Raw genomic sequence first — 27,032 nt, forward strand, 5'->3', positions numbered from 1 at the left:
GTACGTATAGACTTAAATAAAAACTATAGTTTAATGGTCCTTAGGGTTGCAAAAATTTATATAATGTGATTGTTATCTCATTCAGGATACAGGAATCTCAGCATTAAAGTTTAATTAATTTTAACGTTCCTTTCACATGGGCTGCAATATTAGATTAAGAGTGCGATCGGAATTCGTAAAATCCAATTTTGAATTAGAGACTCACTTGAGATTTGGGGGCAAGGCAACACTGAAATGTTCCGAAGTCTTGTCAATTGTCACTGGTATACTATTTCGTTTCTATATATTATAAGATAGCTGTGGCACAGCAGGGAATTTTTGTAGTTTCCTCTGAGGCTTTTCTAAATCTCTAATAGTTTTCCTATACTTTGAAGCGAAAAGGTGTGATAATTAAGTAAAATGTTATAATAATGATGGAAAATCTTAAATTTACAAATCATACCGTTAGGTTTAGTTACCTGTATAATGTCTTGATAAAAACCGCTGAATATGTACTAGTTATGTAATGTTCGTTGAAGGTTAGAAATATTGGTTACAGATGATCACATCTTCACTACTCGGTAGCCTTCGAGTTGCCAGGGCCTCCGTCGTGGTCACAAGGAACTTGGCAGCAACCTCAAAAGCTACAGATCCCATTCAACAGCTCTTTTTAGACAAAATTAGGGAATACAAACAAAAAAGCGCGTAAGTTGCCTTAATTTTTATTAAATGAATTATTAGGAAGCAATGTGCATTCAACTACCACCTACAAACTTAGATATATTTATCTCGTAAGTAATTTTTACATCAACACTTGAGAACAGACCATTGGAATTTCATTCCAAAAGCATAAGGGTAGGGGGCTTTTTAAATAGAATCTACCTTACGGGTAGGCATAAGGTAGATTCTATTTAAAAAGCCTCACAAATTAGATAATAATTACTATTATATATACTAAAAAAAAGGAAGTTGAGTTGTTCAGGTTTAGGTTAACCAAAGAGTAATTCCAATAGGTTTCTCTCTCTATCCAAACTGATTATATGTTTTATCAACAAAAACAAAAAAAAACATATTCATGGCTCATTAATATGAATTAGTTTTAAATGTATTTTCTCATATGGTAAATTTTATGTGCTAGGTAAAAAAACTTCTTAAGTACGATATATCTGGGATTCATGCCTGTCAAATTAATGCTACTGCTGTGTTTACCTCTATATTTATTTCATGATAAATGAAGATTATTTATAGGGTATATCTATAACAATAATGCTACATTCTGATAAAGTTGTTTTATTTTAGAGGTGGTAAGCTAGTAGACCCCAGTCCTGCTGTCGAAAAGGAGCTGAAGAATGAATTGGAAAAACTACAAAAGCAATTTGGTGGAGGATCTGGTGTGGACATGACAGCATTCCCTTCTTTTAAATTTGAAGATCCTAAATTGGACTCAATTAATGAACAAGCCCCTGCTAAGAAGTAAATTTGCTAGTTGTATTCAATGGTTAAATAAGCTGCTGTGTTAGGTAATAAATGATAAATTAAATATGTGCCTTTTATTCTTATTATTGATGTTGAAACATTACCATGCTCTAGTATTCTTGAAGATTTTTCAAAAGGCAAATTTGGGCTCTCATTAAATCGGTGCATAGTTCAGTCAGCTCTATGTAATAAAAATATAGCCTGAAAGAATATTGCAGCAAATACTTATTTTAACCAATTAAAAAATTCTAAGGTTCAGGCTATCAATACAAAGGGTATTTTTTATTAATTACTTTTACCCCAATTGCCTTAAAACGAGCTTCAATGTGTAATTTAAAGTATAATATCGTAGGCCTTAATTGAACTACAACTAAAAGAATTAACCGAGTTCAAAAGTAACAATTACATTGAGAAACATTTTAAAATACAATGAGCAATTATTGAGTCAACGTGACGTTGCTGGAATTAAATCGTAAAGATAGCATATCCTTCCAGTTTCACGGCACGTGCGGCAGTGTCGCATTTGCCAGCGTCGAAGAGGCCGTGTCGCATGGTTTATTGAGAAATAATTGTTGCCATGGCAGCGGGCTTCGTCGGTTCGACGAAAAGCTTTCCATTCTCCTTTGATGTCGACGTCGACGAGGAGGAACACAGTAGGAGCACACCTCATCTTAATAAACGAATAGGTAAGTCATTATCCCTATTGTAAGTATTGTAGGTATTTGGTGCTTCCTGAAATAAAATAGAAAAACGTGGTTTTCTACAATTAATATAACGTTTTGATTTAATTGTATAGGATTATTTGATAACATTGATTATATTATTTACATCTTTTATGCCGTTTGAAGCAATACCCTGTAATGTTTTAGTAATTAATAAATTAGATATTGGACATTATTAATTTTTAAATATACACCGGTTTTTAGTCATATAAGTATATTGCGAAGACCATATGTTGAGGGTGCATCTGTTCGGCGAAGGGGTGTCTGCCGATCAATAAACTTGTCAGCTGACGTAGTGTAAACATAAGCATTTCTGGCACACTTTAACCTAATTTATTATAAAGATTTACTCATTGGAGACGTTCTACCATATCATGTCAGAATTGTGTCTAATATAAACCAAATATTAAACTGTTATAGACATTAAATGCATAATTCTAAAAAGGTGACGGAAAACAAAAAGAAAAAGCCTTCATTAATTGTAGTATTATTTTAATAATACCTAAACTAATAAACATATCACTTGTATAATCGTAATTAACAATGTAGGTGATGATTGATAACTCAGACATCATAGTTTTAAATTAGCTTAGAATATATATATACTATGATATATATGTATGATACTGAAAATATTTAATTACAAGAAAAAACATAAAACATGGCTTCTGCTTCACAAACTGTGTATGCTCAAGCATAGTGTTATATGCTTTTATAGTTTTCTACAGGCAATCTAAACGTTGTAACAGGTCACAGTAAACTTTGTATTATAGTAAATTCGTCAAATATCTTATCTCTATTATCAACTTAAGAAAGTAGATGGCAGTATGGCGATCGCGTGCCCGCACTATCCTTATCTTGAATAGCTCCAGACTTATATGTCGGCCTTGCTAAATACTAAGATCTCGTTAAATGTTATATATTCAGTTGAAAAAGGCCTAGAATGGTGACGCATTATGTTATTGTTCTTTCGATATTCTTTGTTTTTAAGTATACAGGATATAATTGGCCTTCATGAAGACACATTCGAGAAAAATCTAACTATAATGTGCTTGTTAACGACGACAATCAATTTGATTAATGTTTGTTAAGGTACAATTGGAGGAAAATCCTATTTATATATTTTGATATAGGAGTGTTGAATTGAAAGTATTAAATGCGCTTTTATATTAAGTGTTTTATTTATGGATTTTTTAGTCAACTAAAACGTAATGACCACTCATCTTTTCTAATTTTTTTGATTCGGGATTACTTTCTAATTTTAATGGTATTATGGCTAATTGTATTGATTTATTTAATACAATTACAATAACCAAGCAAACACATAATTGAGCCGTGATACATTAATGAAATAATTGATAATTATATATTATAATAATTTATATAAACTATTAAATATTTCATAAAATCACCCTAGTCTTTTGGTTACTACCTACTTTATCTACTGCTTATTCGATCCGAATTGTCTCTGATGTCATTTAGATAAATGATGTTAGCATTCGGAAGATACAATCGATAAATTCCTATTTCAGACATTTATCTTGAAGTATTAAAGAACACTTCAGATAAAATTATTTTCCCTTTTACAGTAATCGACTTCGCCGTAAAATTTTACAGTTGGGTCTTAATATTTAACCTTAGTATCCTACATTTAAAGTCTAGACTTGCGTATAAGTTTTTAATATACAAAGGCCACAGAATAAAATAACTATAAAGTCTGTCAAGTCTCAATGCGCTTCACTCTGAATTCTGAATTTTACTCTTTATGGATTTCTGTAGTCAATGACCACGTACCGCTAGTATCTATCTACTACATTCAAACTCAAATCCATTTCTCGAAATCTTGTCAAATAAAATATTTTTAAATACAATATACACTTGTATATTGTATTGTTTACTTAAATATTTGAATAAAAATATATACTTTGTAAAAATATATAAAATATACATAAATGTTTTCGAGTTGGTCATTAATTATTATTGTGGACTGTTCATGGCTTGTTTGTGATTCGTAGCCAAGGATTGTTCAACGCATAATTAATCAACAAAGAGATCACAAATAAATAAGGCCAATTTATTTAGCTGTCTAGAGATTTTTACTATTATTTTTGAATGGTACCTAGGACGGACGGACCTAGTTTTATTATTAACAATACACAAAGAATTAATTCAAGAATATACAGGGGTCATTATGACAATTGCCATAGAAAATCTTTGTTGTTCATTACGTCGATTTATTATTTGCACTCTAAAAATTAGTGATTTCGGCTAGGAAATATTTTGTTAATTTTGCTTGTGTGTCATGTATTGTTTCCTTTTTATATAATGCGTCATGCAAAAGTTTGCTATGAAATTAGGTCAGTATTAAATTTCAGTATAAAAATTACGGAAGAAACATTGTGTCACTTAACCGTATTATTTAAATTACGACAGTGTTTTAGAGACTTAAGTCATTTATCTAGAAATTAAAAAGAATATAACTGAAAAACGCTTATCCCGCTTCAAATAAGTAGGTATTACGATAGTTTGACAGATTGCTACTGACGACGCGTGACGCGTTTGATTGTGTTAAACACAAAAGCGTGTATAGTTGTAGCTGTGCCAACTAGCGTTCAGTCGACAGGCAAACATACAGCGAAACGCATTGTTAAATGCAGTGAAAAGTAAAAAAATAAAAAAGGCATGTTCTATAGACCACAGTGCTTCGCCATAGCCTATGACGTCGATGTGAGTTCCCGCGCTTCTGTTTAGTCTGTGATGTGGACATTTTACAAAAATTTAATTATGCGTGTCTAAGTTTTATTTTTCAACATTTACTACCTAAAATAAGGTAAATATCCTCTTATTGAAGAAATTGTATATTCTTTCAAAATCGTTACATAACATTAATTGCAATGCATTATATATTATGGATATGCATGTATGTCCTTATCAGATAACACCTACACCTAATCGCTTGTTTACTTAAACAGTAGGTAACATATATGACACATATAAATCTGAAAAGGAGTATTTTGTCTATTATTAATGCGTAGTTATTGGAATCTTAACCGAAAATATATTGGTCTAAACAATATAAATTCAAGATAGATTTTACAGCTCTGACCTGTCCTCATAAACAAGAATAAACACTTACATTACTTTGTTTAGTTGAAGGCCTTAGAAGTTACTCGAGAATATCTTAGTTTCTTAAATGTATGTGTATTTTTAACATACATCTTTGAAGTGCGAAATGTCGATAACAATAGGTTGTAAATTTGATTCAGTGGAAATGTTCACGGTCGTGGAATTTATCAGACTGGTATATTATTAGTTTTATGGGAAATTTAAGGTATATTTGAAAAAAAAAATACACACGATACGTGCTTTTAGTCGATTCCATAGAATAGTTACAACAAAGTTTCCATCCCGCAGCATCACTGACGTAGTGATTATATTACAAGTTGAAATCTTATCTAATATGATACTATTATGATCGAAATGAGTATATTGTATTATGATCTGGTTTTGGTATGATCACACGAAACAAGTCATTTATTTGAAGTCTTATAATATGATTTGAAATGCAAAACCCCATATTGAAAACAATTTTTACATGAACACTATATACATATAAAGAGTTCGTCATTTGAGACAAGGCCACACAGATGATATGCTGATTTATAAATAAAATTTTAAAGATTCTATACTCCTTTGTTACCGCGGAAAGCGTGATAAGCAGATTTATTTCTTAGGTCTTTGACACGCGAGCGCCATCCAGCGTGGGAGTTTGGCACTCGTCCGCACTCAAAATAGTCTCCAAACTGCGATCATTATCGCTATTCCAGGTGCTTCGTTGCCCTTTGTCGATATCTTGTTGAAGTTTGTACAAAATACTTTACGAGCAGGAAGTATTCTTATATTGACCTATACAATGCAGCTCTGGGGGTCAGCAAGCTGCTGTAATATCGAAATCCTACAGATCTTACAAAACACCGCTAAATATGAGTAGCAGGAAATGCTGAAGTCCATTAATATTTGAAAAATTACGAATGTCGAGGGACACATTAAAATACCGACCGAACAATACAAAAAGAGACTCCAGCAACACGTCAACCCCACGTCGATCCCCACGAAACTCTAATCAAACCATATTCAATTGCCGCCGCGTAAACTGCACCTTCCCGGCGTAGTGGAAAGACTTCGCTCTAGAAAAGGGGCTCATTACCGGTGAGCAGTTTGCTTTCAGGTCGGCCCATTCCTGCGTCCATCAAGTCCATAGGATCACGGAGTATATCCATTCCAGGATGCGGCTCCCTGGAACCTACAGCCACGGGTCCGGTCTTCTTCGACATAGATAAGATTCGTGCGTATCGTTCACGATTTCTGGTCCGACCGCTTAATGTGCTATCGTGTAGACGGAACGTTATCGTCCCCTCGACCCATCAGGGCCGGAGTCCCTCAAGGCTCGGTCCTCTCGCGCCTTCTGTTCACGCAGTTCACCGGCGACATCCCTAGGACTTCCAATATGAAATTCCTATGCCGATGACACCGCTCTCTAAACTACCCACAAAGATAGACGGGTCATGGTAGACAGGCTCCAGACCGCAACCAAGACGGTAGGCGAATGGTTTCTGAAATGAGGCTTCCAAATAAATCCCGAGAAGAGCGTCGGCGTGCTCTTTTCTAAGGTCAACCTCGGTGCTCTCACTCATTCTTAGGAAAAATTTCGCCTCAAAAAAGAGGTAGCCCTATAGGAGCAAGCCATCCAAGTCCGTCCAATATCTAGAAGTCACGCTCGATAGCGGCATGTCTTTTCGTAAGCACATAGCCGCCGTTCGCAAGAAGACTGTTTTCATGATTTTTTGTCAATCTAATAGGCAAGCAGGTGATAAGCCTCCTGCGCCTGACACACACCGAGTTCTTGTGTAAGTCAAGTCGGTTTCCTCACGATGTTTTTCCTTCAGCGTTCGAACAAATGTTAAATGCGCACATATAATGAATGAGTGATACGACCTCAGCGATGAGAGTCGCACTCCACTGAAGCCACTAGACCAGTGGTTTTAGTGCCGTTCCGCTGCTAACGCTGTAAATTTTAATACTTACTAACATTTCTACAATAAATGCCGGTCTAAGTGGGATAAAGCCGCCGTGAACAAAATGGAATTTAAGCCCGTGGAATCAATTTCACGAGCATAATTCATTGCAATCCAAACAATGAGTCAGCCATGAGCCAAGTGTCATGTAGCGAACATTACGATCGTATTTTCGCGATGATGGGAATATTAGTAATAACCTCCGATACCGTTTTAAAGCTATCGTGCTTAATTCATAACAAATAATAGAAGGTGAATATTGCCTTTCGATACATGGACTACCGATACAAAAACATTTATTTTAATACGAACATTGCTGGTCTATTACTTGAATTATCTTTGGTATTAGGTTATCGGTGAACAACTATTTTGGGTTTGATTACCAACGGATAAATGATTGCCTTGGCTTGATCGGTAAAGAAGGGTCTCAAAGAAGTCTTAAAAATTAATATAACTGTAGTAGAAATATCAGAATTTTCTTATAAACCGAAAGTTTTGCATTTTTAAAAATAATTTGCCAATTTAATATACAAGAGACGATGTACCGTTGTATATAAATCATTTTCTAAAGTGTTAAAGTATGAGTAATACAAAAAGCCGTGACCAAAATATTTCGCCGCTAATAAATTAGTCACTTTGTACGATGTTTATGAAATGAGTTAACTGCAAGCGGCTATTAATAGCTATAATGGCAGTGGATTTATTAGTTTTTCTCGCAATCAGATTGATTGGTACCACATGCTTATTATTGGTAAATTGCGCAGTTTCAAGGCGCAGTGTGTGCAGTGTAAAATACTTTGAAACGCCTGCTGAAGTATGTCAAAAAATGTCCAAATCTTAAAAGTATTTTCCCACGTTTATACTGACGGGATAACATAATAATATAATATTTTTCTTTCTATAGAAATATTCAATATTCTAAATAGCTTCAATGTTTGACAGCTCGAAGGAATGTCAAATAAATAATTTTGGAAAAAAAAACAAAAATAGGGTGTAGTAGTAACTAGTAATACTCTCGAAATCTGTTAAAACTACATCGAAGGGACAACTTATATTTGGTCGTATCAGCGGATGACGTTAATTAAATTACCTAATACTTTTACCCATTTAATTATGATCAATATAACCATGTTGTTCTAAATGTCGTCGTAAACAGTTTTGACTGTACATAGTTTCATAAAAAACAAGCCGTTTCACAGGAGTTTGGTTTTAACCGCTTATAGACCTGTGATTTTATATATTTAAACTTTCCATTACGATGGCTATTGGATTTTACGTATTCCTCATTCTAAGGCACAGTAAGTAGATCGATCGAACACATATATTATATCAGACAAGTCGTAAATTATAGAATTGAGAGTTGGAGGCTGCAAAGTTTGTGTAGGCTTATGTTTATCTTAACACATTTCCTATGTTTTCTAATCTAACATAGTGAAATTTGAAAGCTAAAAGGAGTAGCATTAACGTAAAACATTGCCGTAAATTATCTATCATGCTCGGGAACTCGCATCGTAAATAAAAGAAACGAAAAAACGTTTCGTATTGATCTAGGAAGCGGGGATAAAACCTGTACTTTTTATAGTTGCTGAGTGTAATGTGGTCTTGTGAAATAAGTGTGTGAACTAAATATTATGTCATCTCGAGGCGTCCAAGATGGGTCTCGGTCCCCGCTCATCATCACCGACTCATTTTTTGATGACGGAGGTAAGTTTTATATATATATATATTTGTACAGAAAATTATGCAACATGCAAATTAAATAATTAAATTTGAGACTAAATGCTTAAAATAATTAGTAACATGTTATGATTACTATTTATAGTATTTAAAAAGTTGTTTTTATTTAACTGAAAAAAATTAAAAGTTATAAAAAATCAACACGATTCCTTCGAGCCGGATTTGAACCAGCGACCTATGGATGACAGCTTAACCTCTACAGTCCACCGCTCTACCAACTGAGCTATCGAAGGTGTGTTTAGGATCGCGAAAAAATCGATAACTACATAGATTATTGTGTAATACATATTACGACTATGTTGCTATTGATTTTATTGCTACAATTGTTGCGTTTAGACATTTAGACTATTATACTTAGTAGTCCTTTAAAAGTACGTGATTATAGAGAAACTTACCGTGCGTGATTACATAGTTTTACCTAGCTTTTCCTTCAGACGCTTTAAAACTCATAAATATGACATATGCGATACTATATAAACTTTAATAAGTCTTACAACTTAATAGTTGATTTTTTCATGGTGAAAAGTTATTTTGTTGTCCATTTATAAATAATATTTACTGTTTGAAGAAAGCCGTCTATCATCTATGGTATGATTAAGTCGAGATAAAAATTCCACATTGATGGAAAGATACATACGGTATAATAGTCTCTATTGTATATTATGTTACATTTACATAGCCATTGTTTACATTCGACGGGTCACCGCTCACTATCGCGAGCCATGGCGCCTAGGGCTGTCAGTTTTTTTGGAATATAACCACAAGCTAGTCGGTACAGAATACTGATCAATCAATAAAAAAAATATTTCTAAAAATTAGTTTTTACTTTATTTGTAAAATATTCTGAAAAGCGTTGACATCAACTACATATTCTTGCCAATTTAAAAACTGGATTTTACGTTATTCAACGATTTGTAATAAATTGAGAACAAAAACTCTATAAACGGGTTATTTACAAAAACGTACTAATTTTATACACGTTTTTATCAGAAACTCAATTATGCGTAGAACCAGTTCTCTGAGTATAGATATTTTACATCATTAGTACGATTAAATAAATTGCGTCTCAACTATGCCATCCAACTTGCCATAAACAATATAAATTATATTTAATAGGCAATCCTTGTACAGATTTCGCTGGCTTGTTGGCAAGTTAGCCAGACATATAACTGGTTTTTGTCGTACTTGTTATTTTACATTCAGTTGAAAGCATTTTTGGGGTTCGTGTGAATAATAAACACGTTGCGACACTGGTAAGAGCCGTCCCTTGTAACTGCCGTGGATTGCTTGTGGATAGAAATTCCAGTTGGCTCGCGAATTTGTAGTCTTAATTATGCTATACATACTTCTAGTTATGACTTATAAGGTACGGCGTTGAATAAGATTTAATAAAAATGATTTCTATAAAACTTATATTCAATAATATAATTCGGATTGACTGATTATTCGTTGAGTACCTGCAAATTTTATGAAATAAATAAATTTGTCAACTGATGAACATACTCAGTTATAGTTACGTGCTACTGAGATGTAGAAATCAATATTACACCAATAGGCTTACAGTTAACAAATATTTATTCCCATTTTTATTCAAACTATTATGACTGTTATTCAAAATGATGATGTGGTTGTTAGTGCTCTTTTCATAATAATAACTTACCAGTGGTAGCCCTATAGATTCGAATTCTTTGGCTGTAGTTTACATACTAAACAGTGATCTAAAGCGATTCAGTTATTTCGCGGACGCGGCGAACAGCGGACGCGACGCGGTATAACATTTTTGTACAATGTAACGTCATTTACAGCTGTGTAGTGTTATATTATATTCTTAGAAGATATTTCTTAAGTTTTGTATTAAGTTAGTAATTTAAAAATGCTAGTTTCGGATAATGTGTAGTTTCTAATCGAAAGTTGAAAGGTTGTTTGAAAAACGTGGCATGTATTGGATGTAATAGTTTTCAATTGTCATTAAAAATCAATAGTTTGGTTATATACAGAAGTATATACTTTTGTTAGTATAGGCAAGGGTTTGTTATATTAACGAATTTTGTTTTAAAATTTAAAACTTATTGAAAAAAAATTAAATCGTGTATTTTTGCAAAATTCTTAGACATTGAGTAAGTGTGACAAATATTGAAGTGGTGACGTAGAGGAATAATAACTTCAAATAGACAATTGATAAGTTTAATAATATTATTAGATAGTTAACTAGCATTAAAGTGAAAATATGATCTCATATTTTCAATAGTACACAAAAAATATTAATAGAGTAGATACAAAGATTATACACAAGTAATTGTGAAACATTCTTATAACATTTGACACTTAAGTCGGTAAATTTTGATCAAGGGGATTGATGAAAACATGCATGTTCTCATAAAATCTATAAAGCATATGTTTCGGTTTCAATTAACACCAACAAATGCGATTAACATTTATGTAGGCAAATTGTTATCAAAGACAGGGCTTGTTCTTGAAGAAATTATTACAAGTCAAATTGCATTAAATAATTAAACAATTATTCCACTTTTTGTCAGTTGTGAAATAGCCTTCAAACGCAACATGATAGCATCATTTTTTGCATTGTCTACATAAATTACTAAACAATTAGACGATACCTGTAATATTTGTATTAATTAACCTTCAGAAAATAGGACGTTTCAACATAATATCCTACCAATATGTTTATTTACCTTATAAAATATATTTTTATCATATCGTTTAATTGTCCTGCCAATTACTTGGAATATAATTGGAACGCGAAACAAAGTTTACTTAGATATCGAGAATCGTAAATTGAGTGAATAGTTCGATAGGGTATCTTATCGTTTAGTATGGATAACCTCAGGCTTGGTGTATTGAATAATAAAATGTTGCATCATTGCTGACACCGTTTCGCGTGGCACGTTTCAAGTTCATTGCAAGTTGGGGACTTATTTAAAAATACGACTATAGTCTCGAGTTCGATATGTCTTAAGAACTACTTAATAAAAATAGTACTTTGCGTAATTACATTATTTGAGTTCAAAAATAGGTATTTCCAATCCTTGATTGGACTATGAGGATTTATAATTGGACATTCAATTTGTCCTAAAATTTCGGTTGATAATTCCTGATTTAAGAGTTTCTTCAATGTCGGTTCAAGAGAGAGATAATTTTTTAAAGAGATGTTGGCTTCAGCGCGCGACTCCTTCCTGAGGTTTTAGGTGCCATCCTCAGCTGTGCACCATTGGACTGTCTTTCTATGTGCACATTTAACATTCGCTCAAACGGTGAAGGAAAACATCGAGAGGAAACCGATTCAAATAGTCGACGGTGGTGTGTCAGGCACAGAAGGCTACCGATTAGATAGACAAATGGTCATGATACAGAAATCTGAAGCCCAGACCTAAAAATTTTGTAGCAGTTGTACTAATATTTTTTTGAATTACTTGTATTATATATAGTTGACATAAATAATTAAATATACAACGATATGTCAAGTTTTACTGTACACATTTAAATTGGTAGAATGCTGAGTGAAAAGCAATGTTAATGATTCAGTTTGCCTGCAAACCAGTTAAAACTTTCTCATCAAGTTGTTCTTACTTTCCTTTTCGTCTGTTTACATTTAGGATATGAGTAATTAGTCTGGTTTTTGATAAAATAAGTTTTTCAAAAATAGGTTCCAATGTTTTTAACCTTCAAAGCCGGTATTTGTTCCCGTACACAGCCAACTTTAAGTTTCCCGGATACATACGCTTTGTTGGATACGCAGAGAGCGTACAAAGTCTCATAATCCTTTGAGATTTAAATCAATTACTAGTCTCTTCTTCTTCGGAAACTTCATTACAAAACCCCTAAGCGATACATCAACTTGCTGCCTCCACACCACTCTATCCTCATATGCACTGCATGGAGACAGAGTGCACTAGGGATGTTGAGACCCATAATTGGTCTTTGCCTGGTCAGACCAACGGGTATGAGATCAATCCGTACTTCTCCTGACATAACTTCTCCGTACAATTACCAACTTATCGAGACTATCTGTTAATACGAGACTCATTCAAAAAAGTATTTTTTATGATTTGGAAATAATATAACATTTACAAATGTTTATAATATTAGTATATAGATTTTTAATAGAAGATTCGAACGGTAAATGTGCTGTATAATATAATACTGTTGCTAAATGGATCAAAATAGGTCTGCATTGACTCGCCCTGTTCATAAATTTAGTAATTTTATTGAGTACAAAGCTATTGACATAAACAATAATTGTCTTAATTTTGTGTAGGTGTGGAGGGTGGGCGTTCCTTTGTTACCAATCTCGTTGTATAGAAATTATTTCAATAATGTTTATTTAGAGCATTGTTTACAATGTACATTAATATTTATGGAAGTGAAAATGCCTAACTTAATGTATCGTTTCTATAATTTTTAAACGATACGTTTGTTGTAATCGGAATTCTTAACATGATTGATAATTGCTGGTACGAATATAATTTAATATCAGTTTAGGTTGTAACTTCTAGAAGATTCTTACAACGTCATACGTTTTACATACGTTGAATATTATCATGTAATACAATATTTGCGTGGGAGCCGGGAGACTCAGACTAATCATTTTTATATCGTCTTGGTGGTCCATACATTTGAGTAGTTTCATCATAATTAAATAATTCTAACAACAATTTTGCTTTTACTAACAAACTTTCTATAATTTAAGACATTTAAAAATAAATATAAAAACCTTGTGATTGTTAGATTTTACACGTTTTTACGTACGGTTTAAAAAAAAAAAACCAGAATTTCGACCCTTTCAAATATTTACAAAATAAGTATATCCGAAACTAAACATTTTGTATTTATAGAATATTAGTTGGAAAAACGAATATATCTCAACGAACAATTTCTTTAATCATGAGTGTTAATTGACTAACACAAAGAGCAGTGCAATGTACAGTTTCGATAAAGATTTGTGGCATGTCTCGAGATCACAGACGGGAAGTGATCAACAGATAGAAGGTAAATAATTTCACTGTGGTAAATATAATATTCCTACCTAAATTATATTAAATAAATTAAGCTAAATCATTGCATTAAGTATTTTATTTATGAACGTATACATCGAAGCAGCGAATGTTGCGCAAAAATGTTTGCTTCTGAAATTGTAAGTATGCAAATTTATTGATTAATTAGTTTTTGATTAAATACGAGAGAAACGCAACGAAAAGCTGAAGTGTTTCTATTCATGTGAAGTAGAGCCAGCTACACAAGAGATCGGCCTTGAGCGCGAGGGGAAGTGGAACTGTATGGTATTGTCTGTTTCTATTATTCTTCCTGAACCACGTGACTGGATTTACCAGTCGCTACGCTAGATATACTCTTAAAGTCCGAGATCCGGAAAGCATACAGTGGTTACTTTCTAGGCATGAAGGGGTTTTCGTTCGGAAGTATTAATGTATTCCATTCTTACAATAAAATACGAATGCTTTATTTATGCCAACTTTGATTTTGTTCCCTTTGGAGCAAAGGCTCTTGGACCGTGAGGTTCAAGCACTTGAATAGTACGGTGACCCCAGAGCTGGTGTTTACTTGTTCAACGAATAAGCATTGCTATACAGGTACAATGCCACAGGACCAAACTTTTTTTGCTTTAGTTTTTTATTTATCAATATCGATTTTTAATTGTTATTACTATGTAGGTCTAGAACTAAATACATCAACTGTATCAGATTTGCTGGTATTATGTTATGTAATGTATGGCGTGGCAGTGCAATCGACTTGTTTGCTGGGTTGTCGATTCGAGTCGAACGATTTCGAATGTGGCTTATATCGTGTGAAAATGTGAAAGCTCTTATAGCTCATAAACTATATTATTACATTATTGACGTTTGTGCGCTATAATATTATTGGTGGATTAAAATGCTCAAATTATTTAAAAGCACGGCGTTATTTTGCGTTGAAACGTACCTAGTGAAACCGGAATTATCCATTAGCGAAAACACTGATTGAATTCTAATGGAGGTGGCCATGAACTTGCTCCGAACGAGATATTTAATATAATAATCTAGATTTATATTCACATTTTGCTAACTTTTGCTTTGCGCTTAACAATTTCAAGTGTTCAGATCCAATTTAAATTTTAAAAAGTATATAAGGAAATAATTTTATTTCCAATAGCAGGATATTGATAAACAATTAATCCCTCGCTATGCAAAGAACTTAATAACTATCTAATGTAGCACTAAAATCTGTTAAGTAGGTTATATCAACTTAACGCATAATTGTGTAGCCTAATGTTTTAAACATACATGCAAAAAATAATCTTAAGTGAATTAAGTTTGTTGGCGGTTTATATGGATATGTTCAAAAAAACAATTTGTTTGAAGCTGGGTAACGACTGACTTTCATGGTTTAAAATATGAGCTTATAATTAACATAAAATAAGGGGGTTGCGACGCTAAAAAAAACTAACTTGACTTATCTAAGGGTTCATAGATCTAAGAGACCTTAAACCTTTATAGAAAAATTACAATTTATGAACGTGGCTTCAATTAGGCGATTTTTGTTTACATTTCGTTTACGCTTCTAATTATTGACCAAAATATTTATATGTAACTTAATGTTAGGTTATATAACTAGTGTAAAAATTTAATTCTCAGATTTAACTATTAAAAGGCAATGAGAACGACCTAAAAGCTTACTCGTGGAGATGACGCATCACAAATTCAAGCCGGCCTTGGGCCTTGGCATTCTGTATTTGTGACCCATATTTCGATCAGCTGTTTTTAATGATTTCTATAACTTTATTTTTTATATTGATTTTATGTTGATTGACAAGTAAATACTTAATATCTACGTTGGTTTTTTTCTAAAATAAATATAGATTTAAGAAGTTTTTAAGTCGGTCATAAATGGAAAATTATGTCTGTTTCAAATAAATCGTTTTATATACAAAGTAATTGTGAAAACGAAGTCAAAATGATTTTAATAAAACAATTTGATAATACTGTACCGGTGACCTCAGAGCTGGTGTTTTCCTCGGTCAACGAATAAGTATCACAATACAGTGAAGAAATGCTGCCAGCGTTAGTAACACTGTCAGAAGGACCAAACTTTTTAAATTTGTTTTCATTAATTTTCAATTATTTTTATTATTACTATGTAGTCGAATAAAATTTTAAATACTGTATATTAAGAAATATTTATTTGATAAATATGAAAATTGATATCACAGGTTAGTATATTATTATTGGTTACTATTATATTCTTGTATCATATAAATTTATCATAATAGGTCCTGAAAAGTATTTATGTAACTATTTAGATATTCGACAGTTACATTATAACTAAATAAACGAATAATTCACAAACCTGTCCGTAGACCAAAATAAAAAAAAACCTTGATATTGTTAATTAAATTAGGTAAGCTATGGATAATCTTTTTATGGTTTTATTCAATCCGCAATGTTCGACTGTTTGTTATACAACGTTGTCTAAAGAAATGTACTTGTTTATTAAAAAACCTGAAATACCAAATTATGTTTAATTATTTCATTTATTTATGAAGGTACTACGTCATAAATAATGAGAGTATATGTTACAAGCTTTCTATAATATATGACAATGGTAAACATAAATGTTACAAAAAATCACTAGCAAAACACCGGATTAGGTATCAGATAGCCACTTAACAGTTTTTTTTTATTGATTAGCACACTACCGAATATGTCAAGCTCTGGATAGTGAACTCCTAAGTTGGAAATCCAGACGGAATTTGTTTTTTTTTAAACCTTGGGAATACACATACTAAATAATTATTTAATAGCTCAGTAGATTAAGATTTTTTAGAATTTAAGATTTGTTTAAGATACAATTATTGGAATTTTACTCAAATTAAACTTGCTCTTTATTACAGGTAGTGAGAGCCCAACAAGTGCAGTAGGGGCGGAGGCGCCTCGGGAGCTTCCAAATGAATTGTCGGCGCCCTACGAGGTGCCACAGTTCCCTATTGAACAAATTGAAAAGAAGCTTCTCATACAGCGACAACTCAATGTCAAGTAAGTTGTATAGATGTATTAAGTCTATATAATTGAGTTAAAAATAATGGCGATAAATGCTTCTAGCATAGGAAAAATTGCTTTTTCTTGCGACTTAGTGGAAAATTTTCTAGATATATGATTGATAGTCAAATAAAACTTGGAAGTGGCAAAAGACTTATAGAAAGAATGTTATGTCCACGCGTCTGTCAGATGTTATTAGCTTGTAATTGGATTAACCTTGGCGCGACAACCCTTACCGTACGCCATTCGTCATTGCATTTCCGAACGCACCGTTATTCTTTGACACACGCCCGGTTATACAGGAGTTTTTTTTTATTCACGACTTGGTGCCGGCTAAGTCCTTTGGACCGAATTTATACACACTGAAGACTAGGCATTTGGCGGGAGTCGTATTATTGTTGTGTGTTTCAAGAAATATGGACGAGTTGTCGAAATAGTGGTGTGCGTAGTGATTTTGCGATGTTTGGAAGCAAAGTCGATTGTCAAAAATGGATAAGACACACACGGTATTATGTTGCATTAATTTAACCGATTTTTTGGAGCCGAAATCTATTAATGATCCACAATGTTTAATATTAAAGGAATATGTGTACTTAAATCATTGTTTAGTCTAGACACTATCACCTGATAAGGACTTAAAAAAAATCGAAGGAAACTCAGCCAGTAACCATTTCTATTTCGTTACATTTAAGTCAATATTGTTTAGCGTTGCCTGTAATAAGGTGATTAAACTGCCGGTAAAGATATTCAGGCATCTCAGACAATTTAATCTAAAACCACTATGATTGAGAGCAACAGTTGTGCTTTTAATTGGATTAAAATTAATGTTGTGTCTCAGCGTTCTAAATATTAACACAGATATGTAATTTATAAAGCCCTTTAAAACTACGTGCTCGCGACTGTTGGACAATTTTGGCGTTAATAGGTAGACTATTGTGAGAACAGTGTTGATAATCATAACTTTATGTACCCTGTGTACACCCTGTTATGTACCCTGGCTTCCTCGTTCGGTAAACTGCAAAAGAATATGCAAAACTTTCGTTGAATTTTCCTCAGTTTCTTTCTTGTTTTAGAAGCTTAATAAGTAAGGTTAACCACACTAAACTAAGCCTTAAATATTTTTGTTTTAGGGCTGCAGAATGTGGGCAGTCAGCTCGCTCGTTCGCGGGTAGCGAGGCTGGCGGAGCGGTGTTTGAAGAAGCCGCCCGCCTAAGAGCTGATGATGATGACATGGACGTCATCCTTCCTCACTTTCAGCGAGTGGCCATCAGCGGAGAAGATACCTCCGGGGTGAGACTTCTGTTGGCAAACAATGCCATTTTAAAAGTAGTTGACAGCTACTATTTATTTTAGAAAAACCCACCAAAGCATTGAAAGGAAATATGCAGGATGTCTAACTGTTACCGTAACTATCTGAGTTTCTATGCATAGTATTGTCAACGTCCATATACAAAATAACACGAGAGTGAGAGAAATAAAGGGTTTCTGATATTGATTTTTTATATTTAGGTCCCGCTAGAAGACTTGCAGCAAGCCTCCTCCTACCTGGTGCAAGCTTTAGAAATCCGCAAGCGATACATGGATATCTCCAACCAGACGTTCTGCAGCATCACGGCGCGATTCCTCAGATCAATAGACCCGGAAGCTGCAGCTAACCATACGCCGATTGTTAAAGCACCTCAAAGACATATAGCTGGTGAGTTTGACTCTATTCAGATAGTTTAACAAGTTAAACGCACCACTGCTATATGGAACCAGCTGTCCACTTACGTATTTTCGGACCAATTCGATTTTGGGTCCTTTAAGAAAAGGTCAGCAAAGCAGTTGCGAGCTCTCTTGCATCGAGAGTATCTATGTCGGTGTCATAATAATAATAACATGCACGGATGTCGTTTTGTTGCACATCCTGTAGTCACCTGTTAGAAACCTGTAACAAGAATTAAATTTCAGATCACATAGTCCATCCCCCTTTCAAAGACAACAAAGACCCGTGGGAATGTCCAATGCCGGACGCTAAAAACTATAAAATCAAGTCGGATGGCGGAGTCTTCAACCTGTACAGGGACGAGGAGTGCAAAGACAGAGTGCCATACGAGTACGTCACCCTGACCCAGTACATACAGGACATGAATGTTATGTGCACGATGATCGCTGATGGACCATTGTAAGTTATTTTTATCTAATAAAGAAAACAATATGCCTTGTTTTCGAAAGCCATGTCAGCTCTAGCCCCTAAAAAATATTCTTTTTAGGAAATCGTTCTGCTACCGTCGCCTGAGTTACCTATCATCCAAGTTCCAGTTACACGTACTTCTAAATGAGTTACGTGAACTCGCGTCACAAAAGGCCGTTCCGCACCGGGACTTTTACAATATCCGGTAAGAATCATTACATATACTTTTGTAAAGATTTTTCTATGGAATTTGTTTAAAATGTCTAAAGCCTTAAGTTCTTTTAACCTTTGTATACTATAATTTAATAAAATAACTTGTATTTTCAGCAAAGTAGACACACACATACACGCGGCATCGTGTATGAATCAGAAGCACTTACTTCGCTTTATTAAAAAGACACTGAAAAATCATGCTGACGAGGTAAGCCTATCATACAATTAATGTGTCGTCATTTTATTCAAATTATTTGTTAATATAATTGAAATTTTGCTATTGCTTTTTAAATAGAAAAATAATTGAATTATTTCCTAGGTGGTGACACTCCACAAAGGTACCCCGATGACCTTAAAGGCTGTATTCCAATCTATGAATCTTAGCACATACGATCTTACCGTTGACATGCTCGACGTACACGCAGTGAGTAAATCATAACTAAACATAGATCTTTCTGATTGTGGTTTACAGGCAATAGGAGTAACAGATATAATGATTTTGTTAACATAATCTTGTTTAATTATTTTCTTATAACATAAACATATAAATAATAATTTTACGTTTCTTCTTTGTACAGGACCGCAACACGTTTCACCGATTTGACAAGTTCAACGCTAAATACAATCCTATCGGGGAAAGCAGACTTAGAGAAGTTTTCCTCAAAACTGACAATTTCATGAATGGAAAATATTTCGCTAGGATAATTAACGTTAGTAACATTTTAATATTTGCATAAAGCAATTAATTTTATAATGCGCTTAACGAAAACAATTAAGTCACAGAATATCTCCTTGAAAAAGTCCCATTTCAAATAGTCTTGCTAAAAATTATTATTTAACCCGGAGTCGAGCACAGCTCTTTCGGATTGTAATTATATGAAAATAATAATAAATTTAATTAAATTGTATACATACTTTACTCTATTAAACTCTGTCATTTGGCCTAATTTCCTATGTACACGAATAATTTACATAACTAATCCAAGTACTTTTAATATTTTTTAAATATATTTATTAGGAAGTTGCATCAGACTTAGAAGAGAGTAAATACCAGAATGCAGAGCTCCGTCTGTCCATATACGGGAAGAGTCCCACAGAATGGGCCAAGTTGGCCAAATGGGCGATACAGTATGACGTACACTCCAATAATGTACGCTGGCTGATACAAATACCACGGTTATAGTAAGTATTTGTTTACTAATGTAATTTATATCAAAATCAATAAAAAAAAAACGCAGTAATTGAACTGTTTAAGGTACCCCCTAAGGGTTTCAAAGGCATTCTGATTTTTACTTAAATCTTACACTACTTTAATTTAAACTATTATATTAATTTTAAACTAAAACTTAAAAGGTACCTTTTTTATACTTTTCAGTGATATTTTCAAATCAAACAAGATTATGAACAACTTCCAAGAGTTCTTGAGTAACATTTTCGAGCCTCTGTTTGAAGTGACCAGAGATCCCAATAGCAATATTGAGCTTCACAAATTTCTTACGGTAAATATTTTCCTTTTTTTTTATTAATTACTTAGTTCTCGTAACCATAAACAATAAAAAAATAATTAATACTATAAATTAAAAAAATTCTGAAAGCCAGGGACCGCTGTATGTCAGTCGCATAAGCTACTGAAGAGAGCGTGTAAAAATGCCACGAAAACAAAACGATATGACGGATAATTTGGAAATTTTGACATTTATTATAAGCTGTAGATTAAAATTGATATTGTCATACTTTTGTGTCACAGATTAACATCGTTGATATTACTAAAATAAAGGATTAAATCTCATAACAAATACAACTAATATTAATAATTCACAGCACGTAGTCGGATTCGATAGCGTGGACGATGAATCGAAACCGGAAAATCCGATGCTAGACCCGGACGTCCGTGTGCCCCAGCAGTGGGATGACGAGGAGAATCCGCCCTACGCCTACTACCTTTACTACATGTACGCTAATATCACCGTGCTGAATCACTTCAGGAAGTAAGTGTTTTTCTGGATGGGCTGTTCATTTTGATCACTCGGGCTTTTTTAGATTTATAAGCGTGAATATTTCCTTAATCGTCTGAAATCAACCCCATTGAGAGTTTAGCCAGACGCTCTCTTTCTTCAGGATTTACATTGAATATCAGTAATTTCACATTGAATTAAATTAGCCCTTAGCTATACGTGACTTTAAAGCATCCCGCGGACCCAGGAAACGTTCAGTTACAAATATATTTTGTGCCACTGTTTCATATATTTTCTTATCTAAGTCATTTGTTAAGCAATTTAGACAATTATAGTTTCGTCGAGAGACAAAAATACCTTCATACGCCATGCCGGCTTAGCCGGATAGAGTATAATTTTAAAGCGATCATTAAACATAATCACATTCATCATTCACTTAAAATGCGTATTATTATTAATTACAATATTATATTTATTTAAAATTCGCTTAAATTAATTTAGTACTAATCTTATTCTTATTAAACGCCTCGAGTTATGTGTGTGACTGCGACTGCTCTTCGTCCGACCTAAAGAAACCCTTGATCAGTCTAACTACTGACCCGAAAGCCCCAGTGGCTAAGCTAGGATTAACTTTCCCAGTATGACGTCATCACAATGTTTGTACGTGTAGCTATAGATTCTATAAATCAATTAAAATAAATTTTAATCTATATTTTAAATCCAGGGAACAGGGTCTGAACACATTTGTGTTACGACCTCACTGTGGTGAAGCCGGTCCAGTGCAACATCTCGTATGTGGGTTCATGCTTGCGGAGAACATCTCGCACGGATTGCTCTTGAGGAAGGTGAGCGCTTATCAATCTTGAAGTGACAGTTAACGATCATGTAGAATGTATACTTTTAAGACATAATTGTTATTTATTAAGTTAATATTTATTTCAATTTTGTATATGACGGCGCCACTATCAATGTTTTGTAAAACAACGTGCAACGGGCGATTAGTCGAACGATCGTACGATGTGTCACTCGATCCCCACTACAGAACCTACATAAAGCAGCGCGCGCGCACAACTCGGGCAGTCGTTCATCGACCATTGCCCGGTGCACACGTTACGTAAATACCGAGTAGCCTCTGAAATCTTTACCTATTGAATTTAGAATTGAAACTGAAATTAGAATTGGAATAAATCAAGTGATTGGGAGAAAACTTTGTGTTTGTTATCTTAACAATGTCGGGGCCTGACGCTACATATACTAAATTAAGGTTTTACAGCGATTAAAAGCATTTCTTAACTTAATGATCTTCTACACAATATTATGAAAAGTTCGCAGAACAAAAATCCTAACTTCAAAACTCTTTCGAAGTTCGAATAGAAACTTCAAAAGAAGTCTTGAAATGCCAATGTTTGATAATATTGCCAGGTGCCAGTTCTGCAATACCTGTACTACTTAGCCCAGATCTACATCGCAATGTCTCCTCTGAGTAACAACTCCCTCTTTCTCAATTATCATCGCAATCCGCTTCCGGAGTTCCTGGCTCGTGGCCTTTGCATCACACTCAGTACTGATGACCCGCTGCAGTTCCACTTCACCAAGGTAAGGGCTCCCGTAGATTTAGACTGACTTCCAATTTAGCCATAGAGCCCTAGTACATTCTAACCTTTCTTCATACAATGAATTTAGTTCCGAGTAACTGAAACTGCAGGAATATGATTTTTACTTGAATTATTTTGGGTTTTAATTGTTTTGTTTGCTATCCCAGGAGCCTCTAATGGAGGAATACAGTATTGCGGCGCAGGTGTGGAAGCTCAGCTCGTGTGATATGTGTGAGCTCGCACGGAACTCGGTGCTCATGTCGGGCTTCCCGCACGAGGTGATTCTATTATTTATGGGATTATTAGTCAATTGCCTAATGGTAACTTTTTGTCTTTCATTCGAAAGTCAGCAGCATCAACTTGATGGTTATAAATTTTCCACGATCCGCTTCACGAGATCTTTTTTTGCGAACGTGGAAGCGAATCCCAGAGAGACGTAGAAGCGAACTCAAATTGTTTAAAGAAAGAGTATACTCCTCCCTCATAGGCCGGCTACGCTGCGATGTCTGCCCTTTTTGGACATTTTTCGCCCTAATGTATAAAAACAAACAAAATACTTGCAGATGAAACAATACTGGCTGGGCCCCACCTACACAAAAGAGGGTGTGGCCGCGAACGATATAACTCGTACTAATGTACCGGATATCCGTATCTCCTTCCGATATGAGACTATACTCGACGAACTGACCAATATATTCAAGGTAAGGCAATTTTAGTTTTTTTAATATCTTCCTACTAAATAGCAAGCACATACATTATAAAATCAATATCTAAACTTGAGAGATTTTTTTTTGTCTTTGAAAATTATATTAATTCATACCAAATGTTTCTATGTACGCCTATTAATAAACGTAGGTTAAAGGAATATCCACACTCACTAACACACAGACTCACACACAGTATACTTGAGTACTTAGTACAGTCATAATGGAATATTAGAGAATTTCTCCACTGGACTGTAACAAACAAATTTTTAAATAATCAAATTGTCCGGGCTGTAGGCAATTCCTCTAGTTTGGCCTCATCTGTGCCTTTTACTTATGTTTACACATGAATCAGAGCAATGAAGCCAGTTTGAAAACGGATAATTAAAAACAAATTTTCTTTTCAAACATTACAAATAAATACAGTTAGAAAGGCTAAGTTTGTGCCCTTTTTAGTACAGTTAAATTCTTTGGTGATTAATTGAACATAGATTTACAGCGATTTCTATCCGATAACAATGTCATACATTAAAAACCATAGTTTATTTTCGTATTGTGGTAATTGTTTGCGCTTGTGTGTGGCTCACGATTTAGTTTTAACCTTAATTGTTGTCACCTATTTGCATTTGAGAAATACCGTTACAGGACGGGATATCGACTCGCTGAGACTGGATGGGACAACTGTTTTTGTTATCATTTTGTTTAATCTACAAAGAGCAATAGATTAAAAATTAACGTTTTAAGACCATAAAAAAAGAATAATTTTGTTTTGTTACGTATTTGCTAATTTTACATTTAATTCATTTATGAATGTTAACTCATTCATTGTGTATGTATTATTAATATAGTATTAGTAATATTCACTCAATATTATTAGGTAAAAAACATACTATTGATCTACTGCTCTTAATAAATGACGATTTTCTAACTTCTGTAGTTTTGGATATTTTATATATTTCATCTAATCCACTTAATTGTTAATCAATGTTAATTTCATACCGGATTTCAATCGTATTGATTTAAGAAAACTCATCCTGCTTGGGGTACTTTTTGGGGTGATACTGATGTGATAATGAGGTGCGAATCATTAATAATCATTTAAAAGCCTTCAAGAATCTAAATGGACCTTGTGATCATTTCAATGATATTGAATAATTTTTGTAATCCTCATTATAACACATTGGTCATTGCCTATTTGTCAAATTTTGGCTTAGGTTAAAAGATGTAATCTTATATGATCATATATAAAAACTATATTTAGCGTCTATATATGGGCTATTAATTGTATTCTGACAGTGTTTTATTATAACCTAATTTAAGGGATATAAACTTATAGACTATTATTTCGTGTCAAATGGCGAAATTAGTTAACATTAACAATTTGTTGCAGTCTCCCGCTGAACGGAGACTGTAGAATAAATATTTTTCTAAATTCAAAGAGTATGTATTGTATGTATGTTTTAAATGTGCTAATGTGTGTCTAAAAGGCTTATGTTCCCGTTTGTATTGCATGGTTTTACGAACATTGCGTTGACTAATTATAATCTCCTGAGACATATCTGATTTCATTAAAATAAATTTTATAAAACATGTTTTCAGTACACATTACTTGTTTTGATTTTTATATTCGCTTGAAATTTTTTAACAATTCTTAATGTTCACATAATATATTACGTAAGTACTTATTGTGTAGATGATTTTATTGTATAAATAATCAATTTCGTACTGGATTATACAATTTATCTTAATTAAATCAATGTTACCATGTTGTTGGAAATAAATTTGCTAATAAATATCTACTATTTTTATTGAATAGATTAAAGGCGTTTTTATCAAGGAATCATGTGTTATTTACTTAGATAAACGTATACATCACATACCTAAATAAAACTGTTGAGCTAATAAATACAATATTTTTAATAAAATAACTTAAAATGGTCCCGGGATCTAGGTCGACGACGGAGCCCGCGGCACGTATTTGCCACCTGAGCCTTCATTATAGTACACGTTGATTCGCTGGAGCTGTAGATTGGAGTCGCTTGATAACCCATGTTTGTCCGAGATAATATCCTAGAACTTAGCTCCAATATGGTTTCCACACTGCCAGGCTTTGATGTGGACGATTTTCCTCATTTTTCATACATGAAACATTTCGAGCTTAAAATCTAAATGCCTTTTAAATTAATCATTAAATAGAAAAAGAATTAAAATAATTCGTGATATTAAATGTGCATCACTAAATTATCTAAAACAATAATTAACTTTATATTCTGTGGTTTAGATAAAGCTGAGTGGGACACCAATCCCTTGTTAAGGTATCAGAGAATGCCGAGTTACCCAATGTGCTAATTTTTACATATATACCTTAGAAAGGTTGAAATTATTAATAATTAAACCTTAGATATATATAATAATTAAACTAAGACATTCCCCCGCTAAAGGCATGATATTGTTTAATACATTGTCTAGATAACGATCAACACATTATCGGCCTTACAATACGACATGGACTATTATGACACTGAATAAATAGAAGATATCCTTCAAGAAATGAGTACCAACTTTTAAAAGGCTGGCGAAGCCCCCTGTTCTATAAAAAAAGTCTCAAGTCCATGTTTTATATAGTAAGGCCTATCTTCGAGGATATTCCTGACTAAAACACATCTGTTTAGAATTCATCATAAATATTTCTTTATGGCGGAATTGATTGATGTTTTCTTTTTAATATTCTGTATCTGTGCCGTGTTAACAGGTAAATAACATTTTTTTATTCATTGAACTGAATATGGCATTTTAAATTTTTTATTAAGCGAATAAACTACTAAGTACTTTGGATAACCTACTCTCATTGACATTAGTGTGTATTTAACTTCAAGTTTACCTTATTTGTGCCAGTAGTAGTTTCAGCACGTAAGTTGGGAAGATTTTGGGTGATGATGGAAAGTTTGCCATTATTTTAGTAGAGAAACTTTAAAACGGCTTGTGCATCGAATTACACTGCCCAACTCATTTGCCGTAGACTACACTGTATACACCTGTATATATAATTTATTATGTATGGAATTTTCCAGGCGAGGCAGGCTTTCCACGAGCCCAATGGAGTTCCGGAACCTTCCACTCCCGCCTCTTGAAATAAACGATCCAGTTGTCAGCCTCATGCGATTTTCACTTGAGTGACGCAGCCAAAGCAGAAATAAAGTGGAAATTAATATTAACTATGTTTAAAATGGCATTTTTTATTTGGGTTTTATAAAATATATGTTGTGTAATATTCTATTACGACATTATTTTAATTTTAATAAATGGATAAAAAAATAATAGAGACTTTAATTTTTAATCAACCCATTTGTCTCTA

General features: G+C 33.5%; 2 protein-coding genes and 1 non-coding gene across 15 annotated transcripts; 2 read left to right on the forward strand and 1 right to left on the reverse strand.

Annotated features, from left to right (window-relative positions):
• The first annotated feature begins 252 nt into the window (after positions 1–252).
• LOC123720079 (ATP synthase-coupling factor 6, mitochondrial) lies at positions 253–1,519 on the forward strand. Its single transcript, XM_045676538.1, has 3 exons — positions 253–381; positions 539–684; positions 1,279–1,519. The coding sequence occupies exons 2-3, from the start codon at positions 539–541 to the stop codon at positions 1,454–1,456; spliced, it is 324 nt and encodes a 107-aa protein (XP_045532494.1). The 5' UTR covers positions 253–381; the 3' UTR covers positions 1,457–1,519.
• Positions 1,520–1,979: 460 nt separating this feature from the next.
• Positions 1,980–26,971, forward strand: LOC123718450 (AMP deaminase 2). 13 transcript variants are annotated; one of them, XM_045674957.1, is made up of 18 exons: positions 1,980–2,141; positions 16,893–17,034; positions 18,168–18,327; positions 18,547–18,733; positions 18,988–19,201; positions 19,290–19,415; positions 19,538–19,631; positions 19,743–19,847; positions 20,002–20,133; positions 20,442–20,605; positions 20,799–20,922; positions 21,245–21,411; positions 22,103–22,223; positions 22,801–22,974; positions 23,141–23,251; positions 23,537–23,674; positions 25,959–25,992; positions 26,749–26,970. In XM_045674957.1, exons 1-17 carry the CDS (start codon positions 2,033–2,035, stop codon positions 25,989–25,991), a joined length of 2,301 nt encoding a protein of 766 aa, XP_045530913.1. In that variant the 5' UTR covers positions 1,980–2,032; the 3' UTR covers position 25,992; positions 26,749–26,970. The 13 variants fall into 13 exon arrangements, with proteins under 13 accessions (XP_045530913.1, XP_045530904.1, XP_045531014.1 ...); XM_045674984.1 differs by lacking the exons at positions 1,980–2,141; positions 25,959–25,992 and adding exons at positions 4,774–4,904; positions 8,804–8,956; XM_045674968.1 differs by lacking the exons at positions 1,980–2,141; positions 25,959–25,992 and adding exons at positions 4,785–5,007; positions 8,804–8,956.
• Trnay-gua lies at positions 9,137–9,222 on the reverse strand. Its single transcript is given in 2 exon segments — positions 9,137–9,172; positions 9,186–9,222. It is a non-coding gene; the product is annotated as a tRNA-Tyr (tRNA).
• Positions 26,972–27,032: the final 61 nt, after the last annotated feature.

The sequence above is a fragment of the Pieris brassicae genome, chromosome 2 (genome assembly GCF_905147105.1).
Source record: "Pieris brassicae chromosome 2, ilPieBrab1.1, whole genome shotgun sequence".
In the NCBI taxonomy this organism is placed as follows: Eukaryota; Metazoa; Arthropoda; class Insecta; order Lepidoptera; family Pieridae; genus Pieris; species Pieris brassicae.

Coding starts and splice junctions, on each gene's coding strand:
- LOC123718450 (XM_045674948.1), top strand. CDS start 2,033: ATGGCAGCGGGCTTCGTCGGTTCGACGAAAAGCTTTCCATTCTCCTTT. Junction 19,848..20,001: donor ACATGCTCGACGTACACGCA/GTGAGTAAATCA, acceptor TTCTTTGTACAG/GACCGCAACACGTTTCACCG. Junction 21,412..22,102: donor GTGCTGAATCACTTCAGGAA/GTAAGTGTTTTT, acceptor TTTTAAATCCAG/GGAACAGGGTCTGAACACAT.
- LOC123720079 (XM_045676538.1), top strand. CDS start 539: ATGATCACATCTTCACTACTCGGTAGCCTTCGAGTTGCCAGGGCCTCC. Junction 685..1,278: donor GAATACAAACAAAAAAGCGC/GTAAGTTGCCTT, acceptor GTTTTATTTTAG/AGGTGGTAAGCTAGTAGACC.